The sequence below is a fragment of the Callospermophilus lateralis genome, chromosome 18, assembly GCF_048772815.1.
Source record: "Callospermophilus lateralis isolate mCalLat2 chromosome 18, mCalLat2.hap1, whole genome shotgun sequence".
Classification (NCBI taxonomy): Eukaryota; Metazoa; Chordata; class Mammalia; order Rodentia; family Sciuridae; genus Callospermophilus; species Callospermophilus lateralis.
In genome coordinates this window covers 10,679,090-10,694,852 of record NC_135322.1, presented here as the reverse complement: position 1 = coordinate 10,694,852, position 15,763 = coordinate 10,679,090, and the positions used below count along the sequence as shown (strand labels likewise).

General features: G+C 56.0%; 2 protein-coding genes across 2 annotated transcripts; one reads left to right on the top strand and one right to left on the bottom strand.

Moving 5' to 3' along the window:
* Positions 1-232: 232 nt before the first annotated feature.
* On the top strand, positions 233-3,258 carry Polr1g (RNA polymerase I subunit G). The gene is made up of 3 exons (XM_076837868.1): positions 233-311; positions 631-769; positions 911-3,258. The coding sequence occupies exons 1-3, from the start codon at positions 290-292 to the stop codon at positions 2,295-2,297; spliced, it is 1,548 nt and encodes a 515-aa protein (XP_076693983.1). The 5' UTR covers positions 233-289; the 3' UTR covers positions 2,298-3,258.
* On the bottom strand, positions 2,330-14,712 carry Ercc1 (ERCC excision repair 1, endonuclease non-catalytic subunit). Its single transcript, XM_076837869.2, has 10 exons — positions 14,624-14,712; positions 14,085-14,196; positions 13,515-13,730; positions 9,539-9,642; positions 8,625-8,724; positions 7,432-7,508; positions 4,533-4,632; positions 3,206-3,277; positions 2,948-3,016; positions 2,330-2,508 (listed from the first exon to the last, which is right to left on the bottom strand). Exons 2-10 carry the CDS (start codon positions 14,187-14,189, stop codon positions 2,455-2,457), a joined length of 897 nt encoding a protein of 298 aa, XP_076693984.2. The 5' UTR covers positions 14,190-14,196; positions 14,624-14,712; the 3' UTR covers positions 2,330-2,454.
* Positions 14,713-15,763: the final 1,051 nt, after the last annotated feature.

Genomic DNA, 15,763 nt, shown 5'->3' with positions numbered 1-15,763 from the left:
TGGGGGAGGCTGGCCGAGACTTGGCGCGGCTCAGACTCCCGCGGCCCAGTGAATCACCTTCTTTCTGGAGATTTTGGTAATATAGCCATTCCTTGCTGGTCTGCTCTGTACACGTGGAAACGTCCCTCATTTCTGCCCAACTGAGCAAACGGGCGCCGAGCGACACCCCCCGCGCTCCCACGCCACTTGGGCACTTCGGGAAGGGGCCCCGCCCACTTTGAGCCACGTGCTCGGCAGCGGGATCCGCTCAAAGCCGGCTGCTGGGTCTGCGCTCCGCCGGGGGCTCGGGATGGCGGTGACCCCGTCCGCCGGTGAGCGGGCGTGTGGACCGGGGCTGGGAGCAGGGAGAAAGGGGTTCCCGGGAAAGTTCTGGCGAAAAAAGGGGCATCCCGGAGACGGGGAGAGCGTACCTTCCAACGAGGGCGCCAGGATGTGGACGGCGAATACTGGGGGGAATACCCGTGGAAAGAAGGGCGCCCCCAGGGGTGGTGTGGGGACGCCCCTGGAGAAGAGGTGGGCCCGGGATTGACAGGGAGGGGAACGGGACACTCGGGAGGTTGGGACTAATGGATTGGTGGGCGCCCTTCAGGATTGGATGTCAACAGATCCCCGTTTCCTCTCTTCCCGCAGGTGCTGCTCGGTTCTCTTGTCCCCCCGATTACACAGCGATACCCCCAGCCTCAGAACCCCGTTTCTCCCTGGAGGAGCTGTCTGGCCCAGATATCCAGTTGTGGCTTATCCAGGCCCCTGCAAACTTTGCTCCAGAATGGTGAGTGGTCCCACCCACCTCCCGGGAAGACTCCCCACTCCAGAGGCTGCACTTGGAGGGTGTTTGGAGGGGCATTTCTGAGGAATCCAGTGACTTACAAACAGATCTGACCAAGGTTCTCCCCTCCCTTTCTCCCCTCAGCCTCAACGGGCGGCTGGTGCCTCTCTCTGGCTCCCAGACAGTGAAGGGCAAGTTGGCAGGACAGCGGCTGCGCTATCAGGTCCTCAGCAGCAGCGGTCCCCGGGCAGGAGAAGCAACCCTGCTGGCTCCTTCAGCCCATGCAGGCGGTGGACTTACTTGTGCCCCAACCCCCCAGGGCAGCCTAAGGATCTTTGAAAGTCCCCAAAAATCCCTATCAGGGACCCCTCTGCAGCCCATCCCAATGAACCCCCCACCACAGATCCCCCCTGGCCTGAGGCCTCGATTCTGCGCCTTTGGGGGGCAGCCTCCAGTCACAGGGTCAACTCTGGCACTGAAGCCACCTGTGTTGGGGAAGAGGAAGAAGAAGCAGCAGATGCCAGAGGCCGAGGCCTCCCAGGAGGCAGTGAATGGGTATGAGGCCCTGGAGGTGGACCCAACTCTGAGGTCCCTCAAAGTAGATGTTGGGAAGAAGAAGAAGAAGAAAAAGCTGCCAACAGAGGTGGCGGGGCCTACAATGACAGAGCCCACAGCCGAGCTGCTGGGGCCTCTGGGAGTCCTAGTCCCACCCACCACGAAGAAGAGGAAGAAGCCCAAGGGGGCCGAAGCAGTTGACCCACAGGTCGGGGTGCCAGAACCAGAAGGACAGATGGCCGAGCCAGAGCTGATCGTGAAAACAGAGCCTCCTGAAGAGGCAGCCCCTTCCCCGGGCAGGAAGAGGAAGAGGAAAAAAGAGGCAGGAGTGGAGCTGGTAGAGGGGACAGTGACCGAGCCGCAGCCACAGGTGAAGGTGGAGCTGCAGGAGGAAGCCGTCCCACTGCCCCCCAAAAAGAAGAAGAAAGAAAAGAGGCAGAGCGCAGGGGCGGAGTCGGGGGCTGAGGCTGGGGAGCCAGAGAGGCCGTCTCTGGCCCTCTGTCCCCAGAAAGCAGAGCCGGAGCTGCCAGGTGACGACAAGCCTCAGGCCGAGGCAGCTCTGGTGTCCTCCAAGAAGAGGAAGAAGAAAGAAAAGTGGCAAAGTGTGATGCTGGAGCCGGTGACAGAGGTGGCAGAGTCTGAGCTGCCGGGTGACCTTGAGCCTCAAGTAGCTCCAGCATCTGCCAAAAAGAAGAAGAGAGAAAAGGGGCACAAAATGACAGAGCCAGAGACCACGATGACTGAGTTACCATGGGGGACAGGGGAGCCTGAGGTCAGCGCAGCACCAGGACTGACCAGGAAGAAACCGCGGGGTCAGGAAGGTGGCCAGATGCCAGAGGGGGTGCCCCGGGAGGAGATTCCAGGGCCACTGCTGAATCTGGAGCCCAGGGAGGCGGCTCCCGCAGGACCAGAAAAGAAGAAGAAGCACAAGAGGAAGCCTCAGCAGGAGCCTGTAGCCCTCCCCCAGGGAAACTGAGGAACCAAAACCACCCAGGGCATCAGAAGGTGAGCCAAGCCATGAACCCAGACGAATCCGAACCCAGACCCCAGGCGAATCCCGAACCTGCCCCAGCAACCCAGCGGGAGCCTGGCCCCAGAGAATGCTTTATTGTCACACTGGAGGAGGCAGCTGTTCATCGGGGCACTTTGAGGAAGGGCTCATGTAGGACGTCAAACAGCCTGCGGGCCTGGGGTGGGGAGCGAAAGGAACCACTCATTAAAGGGGCCACGTGTTTGCTGCATGTGGAGTGAGGCGTTGGCTTTTTCTCCCAGCCTGCAGGGTCGGGGAGATGGGAGGGAAGCAGCCCATCTGGATTGTACCCTAGACTGGCTGTGCGAGGCTCAGCTAGTCCCCACCCCCTTGGACAGGTCTCGCCATCTGCAACACAGGCAGGTGGGGACCCAGTGGTAGAGCGCCTGCCTACCATGTGTGGGGCCCTGGGTTCCATCCTCAGGACCACATGAAAATAAATAAATAAATAAAGGTACTCTGTCCAACTACAACTTAAAAAATAAAAATAAATACAGGCAGATGGTTGCTGGGCCTCTGGAGACTTTTGAACGCTGAGATCTGAGGTCTGGTTGGTGTAGGGTCCCTCCCCTCAAGTCCCTTCCCAGCACGCTTACCTTCTGGGGACCCAGGCCCGGACACAAGGCCAGGTCTTCCCGTGATGCAGACATGAGCTGTTCCAGGGACTGGGAGGGTGGAGGCAAAGGGTCAGGGCAGGTGAACACTGGACCCCACCCTGGCCCAGCTGGTGAAGGGCCTTGGGTGCTCCTGAGGGGACGCGAGGAATGCAGGGGACTGGGATGCAGCGGGGTGTGGGCTTCTTAGGAAAGGTAAGGAGGGGAAGCGCCTGGCAGAGCAGGGCAGCTGGTCCTTACTCCAAAAGTGGCCAAGAGGGTCTGACTGTCCGTCTTGTTGACTGACTTCACGGTGGTCAGACATTCAGTGACCTGGAAGGAAGCAACAGAAAGCCCAGTAAGACAGCTCGGAGGGCAGGGCTGGGCCACTGCTGGGTCCCCAGACTGTCTACTGTGCAAGAGGCTCTCAATAAATGTCTTATTTTTTTCTGGGGGAGGACTGATTAAAAGGTCATATCAGAGTGATCCCAACTAGCCAAGGGTGTGGGACACGTGAGATCAATCCTGCTTATCTGAAGGAGTTGGTTCCACCCAGGGAAGACTGCAGGCACCGGGGTGAGGGGGGCCCAGGGTACAAAACCAGTCCACCACCACCTGTCCCTGCATGAGCCAGGGTAAGGGAGCTGACCGCTCTGGCCTCCATTTTTGGGCAAATTAGATTCCCAGGAATACCCAGAAGACTCGGGTATCTGTGGACATGGACTGGGGTGCGCTTAGATGCTGCCCCGCCCCAGCACCGTGAGGGCCGCGTCCCTGGGTGTACTGGCTGCTGCCCTGGTTCAGACCCCAGCCCTGCCAGTCCCTAGCTGTGGGACCTGGGGAAGTCACTTCCTCCCTGCCTCAGGAGATGGGTTTGGAACTGCTGTGCATGCTTGGAGGAGGAGGCTGGGATGCAGGAGCTGTGGCCAGCAGAATCCAAGTGACCCAGGTCACTTCTTCCTAGGGGGACCTCCAGGGAAGGCACCAGTGGCAGGGTCCCTCACTGGAGCCCAGAGTTGACAGTCCACCGAGCAAGTACTCCCTGAGTGTCTACTGAGCGCTGGGGGTGCTGGGGCCAGGACAGGCTTGGAGTCACCTCCAGCCCTGCCCTCCTGGGCTGAAGTCCAGTGGGGACACAGGTGGGCAGGCCTGGGACAGGAGCACAGGGAGAACCTCTGCTGGCTGGGGTTGGGGAGGGCTTCCTGGAGGAGGGAACATCTGAGCTGGGATGCCCGATGGGATGAGGCAGGTTACTGGGTGGAGGGAACAATACGGAAGCTCAGAGGGATGAGGAAGGCCCGGGAGGACACAGGCCCTGCGCAGCACTGCAAGGCTGGGCTTTCCTCAGGGCCCTGGGAGCCATGGCAGGGTTGGGAGCTGGGGAGAACAGGGTCAGTGTTACGCTTAGAAGACCACGCTGGGTGCTGTTGGGTGGGAAGGCAGAGGGGGACAGGGTAGGGAGGGAGAGTCCATGAGCCCAGATGGACACATCTTGGGACCAGAACTAAGTTTGGCCACCCAGGAGCTGCAGGGAGACCCAGGAAGGCATGGGAGGTGCCTGGGAGGGAGGGAGGGAGGGAGGCCTCACCCGAGACACGAAGTTCTGTTCCAGCTTCTCCATCAGAAGGTCCGCAGGCTTCTGCTCGTAGGCTTTGTAGGTCTCCAGGTAGCGCCCAGCCTCCTCGGGGCTGAGGTGACAGGACACACATCAGCCAAGTGAGGGCCATCATGTTCTAGATGGGCTCCACTTCACAGTCGTGATTGCTAATGCTGTAAATTCCAAACGCTAACATACACAAAAATGGAAGTTCTCAGCTCCCCCATGGCCCTGGCCAGAATCCCTGCTGGATCTGGGGATCTCTGGTTCTCCTCTGGCTCAGGGCTAGAGCCTGGAAGCCCAACAAGCTGGGGCTCAGGCCGGGCTCAGGCCGGGCTCAGGCCTCACTTCCAACCTGGGTGACCTTAGGCCAGTGATTTTATCTCTGTGGACCTCTGTTTCCTCATCTGTAAAGTTGGGTGAGAGACTGTAATGATAAAAGAAGTCACTGCCATGTCCACCATCAGGGCCTGGCTCTTAGAAGCCTGTTTAAGAAATGTTGGCTGGGGTTGGGGCTCAGTGGTAGAGCCTTTGCCTAGCATGTGAGAGACGCTGGGTTCAATCCTCAGCACCACATAAAAATAAATAAAATAAAGGTATTGTGTCCAACTACAACTAAAAAATATATTTGCAAAAAAAGTAAAGAAATGTTTGCTCTTACTGGGTGCAGTGGTGCACGCCTTTACTCCCAGTGGCTCAGGAGGCTGAGCCAGGAGGATAGCAAGTTCAATCCCAGCCTCAGCAACTTAGCAAGACCCTGTCTCAAAATAAAAAAATAAATAAGTCTGGGGATGTGGCTCAGTGGTGAAGTGAAATAATGAAGTGCCCCTGGGTTCAGTCTCCAGTGCAAAAAGAAAAAGAAATATTAGTCTTTTGGAAGGAAGGTGGCATTCTGCTCTGTGCCTTTTGCTGGGCATGAGAGGGAGGGAATCAGGAAACTGAGTTTATTTTCTCAAGTGCAGCATGAAGACAGCCTAATAAACATTCAGCTTCCTGACACAGAGGAAAATGAGCTTTTGAAGAGCTTTGTTTGCTTTTGTGGCGCTGGAGACAGAATCCAGACTCCCTCAGGCTGGGCGAGGGCTCTGCATGGGGGGCTGCAGCCCAGCCTGAAACACTGCTTTGGAAATTGATAAAAAGGGTCCCGTGGGCAGGGCAGAGTAACTCAGGGCTCTGAGCACCAGGAAAGGCTGGCCTTTTTTTTTTGCCCCGCCCTTTGAAACTTAGCCTCAAGAGCCACCACAGTTCCTTGGGATGTGCTCTGCGTAGCTGGGCCCTGATGCCGGCCTCTGTACCGAGCATGTGCGGGCTGTTTTGTCCTTGCCATAATCCCTAAACCATAGGATTTTATGTAAACAACTATTTACACAGCATTTACATTGTATCAGGTATTTTAAGTAATCCAGAGAAAACGGGAAGGATGGGAAGGCAGGTGGAGCAGCGCCTGGCCACAGGAGCCGCTGGTTCTCTCCAGCACAGCAAAAACAGAACCAGAAAGAAGGGAGCTGAAAACACCAGCAAGACATAGAAGGAGCCACAGGTGTCACTGAAGGAAGGAAGGCTACAGAGGCCACAGGAGCCCAGCCACAGGCACTAGGCCAACAGACTGTAACAAGATCCGCGAATGCCAGGGGTGGGTGGGGAAAGGGAGGGATGGACAGGTGGACACAGGCGTTCTAGGGCAGTGAGGCCATCTAATGATGCACCCAGGAAGGACACGGAGGCTCGGAGGCTCAGCTCCTATCTCCCCCCATCCTGCTGTGTCCTGAAAGGAAGATCACAGAAAGCCTTGACCTCTGTGACCTGACAGCAGAAGCCTGGAACACTCCCAGGTGCAGATAAGGGTGTTGATGTTGTTGCCTCAAAAACACTGAAAGAAACTGGCCCCGACCTGAGCCAGAGCCTCAGGCCCTCATCAGGGCAGCCCTGAGCCCTGGCTGCAGACACACTCCCCCACCCAGAGCCTCTGGCTGTCAACGTCCATCTCTAGGGCCTGCTGCAGGCCACTCTGCAAGTCCTCTAAGAAATGCTTTGGACAATTCACTCTGTGCTTTCACTGGAATCCAAAAGGCTCCAATTTGGGGACATTCTCTTATGGGAAATTCTGTAGGTTTAACAGGATGAAAAAACTTTGTCTAATCCCACAGAATGCACAAGAAGAGAACAAACCCTGAGGTAGACTAGGGACTTCACAGTGGCTCCTGGGCTATCACAAATTCATCACATAGTGGCACATGCCTGTAATCCCAGTGGCTAGGGAGGCTGAGGCAGGAGGATGAAAGTTCAAGGGCAGCCTCAGCAACTTAGTGAAGCCCTAAGCAACTCAGTGAGACTCTGTCTAAATAAAACAGGACTGGGGCTCAGTGGTTAAGTGCTGCTGGGATTAATCCCCAGTACCAAAAAAAAAAAAAAGAAAAAAAAGAATCATAACATTTTTATTGTAGTTTTTCTTTTTGAGTTTAAAGCTACAGGGTTGGAAGGAGTGACTCCGTATGCATGCATGAGACCCTGGTTCCATCCTCAACGCCACACATAGAAAAAGAGCTATAAACCTCATTAGGGTTTAATTCTGCTTATGGTGTGAGGAAGGGATCCATTTTCCCATTGGAAAGCCAATGTCAATGGTCTTTAGGTGCCCAGGCCAGATTTCACGTCTAACTCAGAAACGCCTAACACTGTCCCGAGCATGGGACCCACATCAGGCTGCGACCGCACCTCCCCAAGAAAGAAGTGAGGACCTCAGTGCACAGGTGAGGATACCGAGGCCCGGAGGGGGGCAGTGCCTGGACCAGGCTCACACAGGGTGTCCAGGGACAAGGAGGGAAGGCTGAGTGGCAGGGAGGTAGGGGAGAGGAGCAGGGCCTGGGAGGGGAGCGGGGCCCAGTCTCACCTCCAGGCCAGGATCAGAGTGCAGTCGGCCAAGATGCACATCTTGGCCAGTTCCTTGAGGGCCTGCTGGGGATCTTTCTGGCGAAGAAGAAAGTCAGAATTAGGGAGCTGGCAGAAAGCGGGACTTCCCGTCTGGACACACAGAGCTCAAGGTGGGGAGAGCCTTTCACTCACCCTCTGAACCCCCACAGGGTGCTGGCCCCCTAGGACCCAGCAGCGACTCACACACAGGGCTCTGCCCTCCTGGGCTCCTAGTCTAATGAGGGGAACAGACCTGTCCCCAGAGAATGAGGACCTGGAGTGGTCACGGGTGGCTTCCTGGAGGAGGAGGAGGCCAGGAAAAGGAAGCACAGACAGCAGGACGGGAATTCCAGGCACAGAAAGGAGGGGAGAGGGTGGGAGAACTCAGACCCGCTCTATTCGGGGTGGACTGAGGAGGTGGCGAAGGGGAGCTTGCAGGTGAGTCTGGAGAGCTGGGGACCACGGGTGGTGCAAGGCCTCAGGGCTACGGAAAGGCCCTGGGGACCCGGGAGACATGGGGGAGAGTGGAGGGAGGGAGCGTTGACCTGGGGTGTATTCTTTAGGAAGACCTCTCTGGCCACTGTAAGGACAGGAAGGGTCAAGACTGAGGCCATAAAACCAGGAAGGAGGCAGGGACAGGGACCCAGGCAGGAGACGAGGGGTTAGATTGGGGTAAGGGCTGCAGGGACAGAAGACGAAGTAGACTTGAGATATTTAGGAGGCAGAGGTCTGGGACTGGCTGATGGGGTGTGAAGGAGCCAGATCATCTTATGGTCCCACCTCTCTGCCAACACAGGGTGTTAGTAACCTGCGTCAATCTCAGATATGAAAAATGGTTCCTCACTGAGCGCTCCTTGGGGATTGAACCCAGGGGCGCTTAAACAATGAACCACATCCACAGCCCTTTTTATTTTTCATTTTAAGAGTCTCACTATGTTGGTTAGGGCTTCACTAAGATGCTGAGGCTGCCTTTGAACTTGCAATCCTCCTGCCTCAGCCTTCGGAGCTGCTGGGATTACAGGCGCACACCATCACTCCCGGCCTTACTGAGGTTTTAACGTGCCTTTCTTCTTGGAAAAGATTCAACAGTCCACTTCATAATGGCGAGGCTCGAAACCACCCATTTCACAGTAGGGGAGGGTGAGGCTGACTGAGGTGTGTGACCCTGCTTACCACGTCCACCTGGACCAGCAGGATGCGCAAGGCGAAGGTCTTCCCCAGGCTCTGCAGTCGCTCATGGATGTAGTCTGGGTGGAGGTTGTGGTAGCGGAGGCTGGCAGGGCGGGGAGATGGTGGGTTGAGAACCCAGAAGCCCCTTCTGCACTCCTTGCCCCGTGGCCTGGACACCAGCCACCATGAGCGCAGCATGGGCCAACTGCCTGGCTAGGGGCAAGGCCCACGACATTAAGTGGCTTGCAAAGAAGGCGAGCGTCAAGGACGGCGGCCTGGCCATGGCTTCCTGGCAGATGGACCCCTGGCTTCTTCACTGAGCAGGGAGGAGACCTGGGCTTCAGGAGGACAGGATCAGGCACCCCAGAGTACATGCACAGGGCCACGGGATGCTACCCAGATGGCCGCAGAGCACGGACAGGAGTGGGCTTCTCCACCTAGGACTAGAGCCATCGCCCCCAGCGCCTGTCACCCTCCAGCCTGCAGAGAGGACAGGATCGGGGAGTTTCAACTCCTCTGTCCGTCCATCCGCAGAGGGGCCCAGGCTGGAAGGGGAACTTGTTTAACTGAGATAGAGCTTAGAGAAATCCATCTCTTGTCAACTCGCCAGGTATGTCTGGGGCATGAGTGACCCTGACCTTCCTCCCTCAGACCCAGGAATTCAGGCCTTAGCCCTCCTCCCTCATGCCCAGGGCCCCAGGCCCAGCCTCAGACAGGGGTCCAGGCCCTGCTCTCTCTGCTCTGGGCCCCCCCAGGCCAGGACTCCTTCCTCCGACACAGGGCCACACGAGGCCCAGGGCCAGCAGGACTGAGCAGAGGTCTCCTGTGGAATGGCCCAGAATGCTAGGTCACAACACTCCAGGCCTCCCGGGCAGCCCTCCTGAAGGGCAGTCCGTGCCCCAAGCCCCGGAGCTCACCTGAGGAAGAGGGCACAGGTGCTCTGGCCCAGCACGTAGTCGGGGACGACTTCACCAAATTCCCAGGGCACATTGCGCACGAACTTCAGCACGGGGTTGCCCCTCTGGGAGGGAGGAAGAGCAGGAGCCATCCACAGGATGACCCTGGACCAGGGCCAGCGGCCAGGCAGGGTCCCTCCGCCACCCCTTCCCCCTCCTCCACCCTCCACCTGCCTCCACCTCACACCTCACACCTGGGTCTTTACCCCCTAACCCCCCACACAACTCTCCCCCTCCCCAGCCTGGGCAGGTTGGCCTGCCTGCACCCATTCATTTATTTTCTTTTACAGTACTGGGCATGGAACCAGGGCCCCCCCTCATGCTAGGCAAGCCCTCTACCACTGAGCTACACCCCCAGCCCCTTTTAAATTCTTTTTTACTTTGAGACAGGTCCTTGCTAAGTTTCTGAGGCTGGCCTCAAAGCTGAGATCCTCCTGCCTCAGCCTCCTGAGCAGGAGGCTTATAAGCTTGCACCTCAGCTAGTGGCCTTTACTAAAGGGCTCACAGTCTGTCTCCAGCCTCAATCCATGTGTCCCATGGCCTGCAGGACACAGGCCCTTGGACATCCACCTCAGCCTCGTCCACACCTGCCCCTCCTCCTGCCCTCATCTGAGACAGCCATACTGTGCAGAGATGGAGGCTTGTCCTGGATGCTCCTCTGTCCCCTACTCAGGTGGGACCTGTACCTTCTAAACATGCCTCATGAATGTCCCCCCTCCTCTCCTGCATAGCCCCTGCCCAGGTCCCCACCTTGCCCCTCCTGGACTCCTGCGAGTGTTGTCCCCTCCTGACTACCCTTCAAATGGCAGCCAGAGAGACCCTTTTTTCCCTGTGGTGCTGGGGATTAAACCCAGAGCTTCTCACAGGCCAGGCAAGGCTCCACCACTGAGCTGCACTCCCAGCGCAGCACAGATCTGCCTCTCCCTTTTTCCCACTCCAAACCCCACCATGGCTCCCCAGTACCCTTAGGAGGAAGCCCAAGCTCCTCCCCATGGCCTGACACCCTCCACACAGACTGGCAACTGCTTAGTGCCAGGCCCTTCTCTCCCAACGCCCCTCACACTTTACCCTGAACACGGGCGATAGCCCAAGACTGAAATTCTTTGATTAAGATAAATCCTAATCCTAATTAATCCATTTAAAACATACTCTATGGAGTGGGCACCTGGCACGGGTCTCAGTGTTGAGAATGCTGCAAAGAGATCAAGAGCCTATGAGGGCCACATGGTCTTATGCTGTGACCTGATAAAAAATATGTGCTTGGACCAGGTGGGGTGGCACACTTCTGTATCCCAGCTACTCAGGAGGCTGAGGCAGGGGGATCACAAGTTGAAGACCAGCCCTAGCAAGCAACTTGCCAAATCCCTGTCTCAAAATCAAAAGGGCTGGAGGTGGAGCTCAGTGGTACAGTGCCCCTGGGCTCAATTCTTAGTACAACAAAGAAAGAGAAAGGAAGGAAAAAAGAGATCTGTGTTTGGTCTCTGTCCCTGAGTCCAGTCCCGCAGCTCCTGAAGCCCTCCAGACAGGGCACTGAGAGAGACTTTTGTTCTGACATTTGGTCTCTGACCCGGATTCCTGACTGTACCGAGCTCCTAAGACCTTTGGAATTTCCGGAGCGATAACATCTGACACGGAGCTCTAAATCCTTCCTAATTCCTGGGAATTGGGAGCATCTTGTTTTCAGTGAGGTGCTTGGGTGGCCCCTCCTGGCCCCAGCATGGGGGATGGTGGCCAGGCAGCCAATCAGGGACTAGAGGGCTGAGGTTTTCAGCCCCACCCCGACTCAGGGGAGGAGAGGGGCTGAGGGCAGAGTTGATCAGCAGTGGCCAGTGACGTCACCCATCATGCCTGGGCAGTGAGGCCCCCATAGGCCTTCAAAGGACCGGGTCCAGGGAGCTTCCTGATGGCTGCACACATGTGGGCTCCCAGAGGGTGGCGTTCAGAGCACAGGGAGCCCATCCTGCCTTCTCAGCCCCGCGCACCTCTTCATCCAGGTATCCACCTAGGTCCTAGGTCCTCTCCCATAGTCCTCATTAAGAAACCCCTAAACTGGGGCTGGGCTGTGGCTCAGTGGCAGAGCGCTCGCCTGGCATGTGTGAGGCACTGGGTTCAATCCTTAGCACCATATATAACTGAACAAATAAAATCAAGGCATTCTGTCCATCTAACATTACAAAAAAATCTAAAAAAAAAAAATAGAAATATGGTACTAATAAAATGTTTAAAAAAATAAATAAGATAAACCAGTAAACAAAATTTATTTCTCTGAGATCTGTGATCTGCTTGGGTAAATTAATTGAACCTAAGGAGGGGGTCCAGGGAACTTCTGATTTATTCCTCAGGCAGGTTAGGGTGGGGCCGGGCCCTGGGGGGGGGGGGCACCTGTGGGATCTGATGCTGTCTCCAAGGAGGTAGTGGCAGAACTGAGTTAACCCATAGGACACCCAGTTGGTGTCCCCGTGAGAACTGCCTGTTGTCTGGGAAACCTCCAGATATCTGGTATCAGAAATGTCATGTTGCACATGACATGGTGGCACATGCCTGTAATCCTAGTGGCTGGGGAGGCTAAGACAGGAGGATCTCAAGTTTAAAGCAACTCAGCGAGACCCTGTCTCTAAATAAAATACAAAATAGGGCTGGGGATGTGGCTCAGTGGTGTAGTGCCCCTGAGTTCAAATCCCAGTACAAAAAAAAAAGAGCCAGGCATTGGCGGAGGGTATCTGGATGGCTTCCCTTGCTGGCTAAAGGACACCACCATGATACTTGTGTCTGAGTTTTTATGTGGAGTATGTTTTCATTTCTCACGAGTACATACCGAGAAGCAGAATCACTGGGTCATGTGACAGCTCTACAGTTGACTTTTTGTGTGTGTGTGTGTGGTATGGAGATTGGACCACAGGTGCTTTACCACTGAGCTACATCCCAGCCCTTTTTACTTATTTATTTACATTTGTTCCTGGTGATTGAACCCAGGGGCAATAACTCCTGTGCCACATCCGTAGCTTTTTTTTTTTTTTGAGACAGGGTCTCCCTAGGGTGCCCAGGCTGGCCTCCAACTTGCAATCCTCCTGCCTTAACCTCCTGAATTTCTGGGATCACAGGCCTGCACCATGGCACCCAGCTTGTCCATCATTTCGGTGATAGCCTTCTTGGTAGGCGGGGAGTAGTATCTCATTGTGAGTCAGATGTCATTTTTCTGGTGGCAAAAGTGGTGAGCCTTCCCTTGTGCTTGGGTCCTGTTATCACCTGTACCCAGGCCACTCTCCCTGCCAAGGACACTGGCTCTAACAGTGGCAAAGACTTTCCCTGTTCCCTTCCCACCACTCCATCCCCAGAGCAGAAAGTAGCATTCCTAATTTTCTGTGCATCTCTGTGCATGGATTCCATCTCTGTGCCCTATTCCCGTTTAAAGGCACCAGATGGGTGGAGTCACTCGCCCAAGGTCACACAGCTATTACATGGCAGAAAAGGGATTCAAATTCAGGCCTGTGCTCCTTTAATACTTTTTTTTTTTGGCGGGGGGGGGGGGGGGGGCAGTGTTACCAGGGATTGAACCCAGGGGCACTCAACCACTGAACCACATCCCCAGCCCTTTTTTGTATTTTATTGAAAAGCAGGGTCTCATTGAGTTGCTTAGCACCTCACTGTTGCTGAGGCTGGCTTTGAACTCCTGATCCTCCTGCCTCAGCCTCCCAAACTGCTAGGATTACAGGCTGTGCACCACCATGCAAGGCTCAGTGAGCAAACCTGGGGACAGAAACAGAGCTGTACATACACAGTCACAACCCCAGCAAGCAGAGTTGGGCCACCCTCAACACACAGAGCTGGTGAATGAATGAATGAACAGGCTGCTGAAACAAAGTGGCTAGAACTCTGCCACCACCGGGGCCATCCTATCACAGGCTTTCCCCCCAGAAATCTCTGTCTCCCTCCTCACCTGCCGGGGGCTCACAATGATGCTGTTGGACTTTGTTCCTGGTTTCAGGGCCTGGTTGGGGGTCTCTCCGGCCAGGGGTCCTGACCCGGTGGGGCCCGAGGCTCCAGCCCCTCCTGGGGGCCGTGAGATGGCATACTCAGCATAGGTCTGAGGGGCTTCCTGGGCAGAGGTCTCCACAGCAGGAAGGTTCCGTGTGGATCTGAACAAGGGCTTGGCCTGTGGGGAGGAAAGGGGGTCACAGGGGGCCAGGGAGGGAACACTGAACCCCTATGGGTCACTCCCTGTCCTACGGGTTGGCCCATCAGCCACAAATTCCTTCTTGCAAAAATACGGTTTGGACCACATAAAACATGAAGGGGCCACCTGCTAGCTGCCAGTTATTGGCCTCTGTCTTGGCCCCCTCTTAGAACTGCTCTGTCATCTTACAGATTGGGAAACTGAGACTTGCCCAGGACAAAGAGCTGTTTCCCCAAGGCCACCTAGGCCCCCACACCTAATCCAGAGTGTGGCCCCACAGATCCCTTCCAGCACCACTCCCATTCCCAGGCATCCCCCGTCTCCTCGTCCTACCCCTGCAGGAGGGACCTCATCTTCGTCCAGCGGGATTACAAATTTTTTCCTTGTGGGTGGCCCTGCAGGCTGCGGCACCCCCTCCTCGTCCTTCCCTGGTTCCATCAGGAGCCTGAAAGGGAAGATGTGGCAGCAGGAGCAACTGAGATATTGGCATCTTTATTAGCACCCTCCCAGCAGGGACCCCCATTCACAGCCGCCCACCCTCACCCCCCAAAATTCCAGTGTCCCAAAACATCAAGTCCCAAATATCCACAGCCCTAGGTTGCAGAATGCCCCGCCCCAAGGGCGCCACCACCCACCCGCCTTCTGCTCGCCCCGCCCCCTTCGGTCCCCGGACTCCTTCGCCCCGCCCCGCTGTCTCCCCGGGCCGTTGGGCCGGCACCCAAGGCTCGCACCTGGACGCTCTACGCCGCCTTTAGGTGGGTCGCAGACACTGCAAAGGTTGGCCTCTGCGGCTGCCAATCACCACCTGCGGCCTCCACCTCCAGCCCCTCTCGCCCCTACCTGGGGTCTCAGCACCACGAGGACCCACTCACCTGCTCGCCCCAGAGCCCAAAGGGAAAGACGGCGGGGAAACGAGGCGACCCACCGCCAGCGCGACCAGCGCGGCCCCAGTTTGCCGCACTTCCGGCCTCTCTGGCCCACGGTCCGTCTCACTGCTCCCCACGGGAGAGCATAGAGAGGGGCAGCCCTGCGCATCTCTCTATGGTCCTGGAGGACCTTGGAGGATTGGCGAGGAAAGTGGCGTGGGTCTGCGGTTTCCAGGGCCTGGGGTGCCCTGTTGATCGCCTCCTGTATTCCCGGGCTCCGGGCAGGGCTCAGTGGAGAAGGATGTCGGGAAATCAAACTAGGTGCCCCCTCTCAGTACAGAGAAACATGGAGTTGAATCCCAAATCGGCCATTGCTTGCCCTCGGTCTCCCCATCATTCATTTTATTCCACCATTCCCCAAACGCCTGCTCTGTTCCCGGCGCTGTGCGGGGCGGTGCCAGTGACAACGGTGACCAAGGACGGCCCTGCGCTGCCCCTCCCGAGGGCCTTACATCCAGTGAGAGTCCCAAACAGTGACCACCAGAGTGGGAGGGACGGGCGACCCCACAGGGCCATGGGATGGGGCTAGAAGCAGCGCCTAACCCAGCCCGGGAGTCAGGAAGGGCTTCCTGGAGGAGGGGACAGCTAGGCGGAGACTTGGTGGATGAGTTAGAATTAGTCATTTCCTGAAAGGATAGTATCACACTGTTCTAACTTGTAACTCTGTGATTGCTAAGGAAATAGAACATGTTTTTGTGAGTTTATTGGTCTTAGATATTTTGTGTTCTGTGAGTTGCTTGCTCATATCCTTTGCCCATTTTTTAAATGGCTTGTGTGCCTTTTTTATTACTATTAATTTATAGGAGTACGTTCTGGATTCTGATTCTGATTCTTAGTCAGTTCCAAGTATTGCGAACGTTTCCTCCTCGTTTTTACTCTGGGTTTTAGCTTTATTTATTTAGAAGTTCTTAGGGCTTATTCACGCCTATTTGTCTATCTGTTCCATCCTGGCTTTTGCTCTTCCTGGTTTTAGAGACCTGTCATACCCCAAGGTCATCTGTGTATATTGTGTCATTTCTTCTAAACATTCCCCAGTTTTGATTTTATGTTTCCATCGTTACTCCATAGCAGATTTATTTTGGAAAA

What these genes read in the sequence shown, in the direction of transcription:
- Polr1g (XM_076837868.1), top strand. Translation starts at nt 290, where the DNA reads ATGGCGGTGACCCCGTCCGCCG. An exon ending in GGCGGTGACCCCGTCCGCCG is followed by an intron (nt 312 to 630) that starts GTGAGCGGGCGT and finishes CTCTTCCCGCAG; the next exon opens with GTGCTGCTCGGTTCTCTTGT. An exon ending in GCAAACTTTGCTCCAGAATG is followed by an intron (nt 770 to 910) that starts GTGAGTGGTCCC and finishes TTCTCCCCTCAG; the next exon opens with CCTCAACGGGCGGCTGGTGC.
- Ercc1 (XM_076837869.2), bottom strand. Translation starts at nt 14,189, where the DNA reads ATGGAACCAGGGAAGGACGAGGAGGGGGTGCCGCAGCCTGCAGGGCCA. An exon ending in ACCTGTGCCCTCTTCCTCAG is followed by an intron (nt 8,725 to 9,538) that starts GTGAGCTCCGGG and finishes CCGCCCTGCCAG; the next exon opens with CCTCCGCTACCACAACCTCC. An exon ending in TGCTGGTCCAGGTGGACGTG is followed by an intron (nt 7,509 to 8,624) that starts GTAAGCAGGGTC and finishes CTTCTTCGCCAG; the next exon opens with AAAGATCCCCAGCAGGCCCT.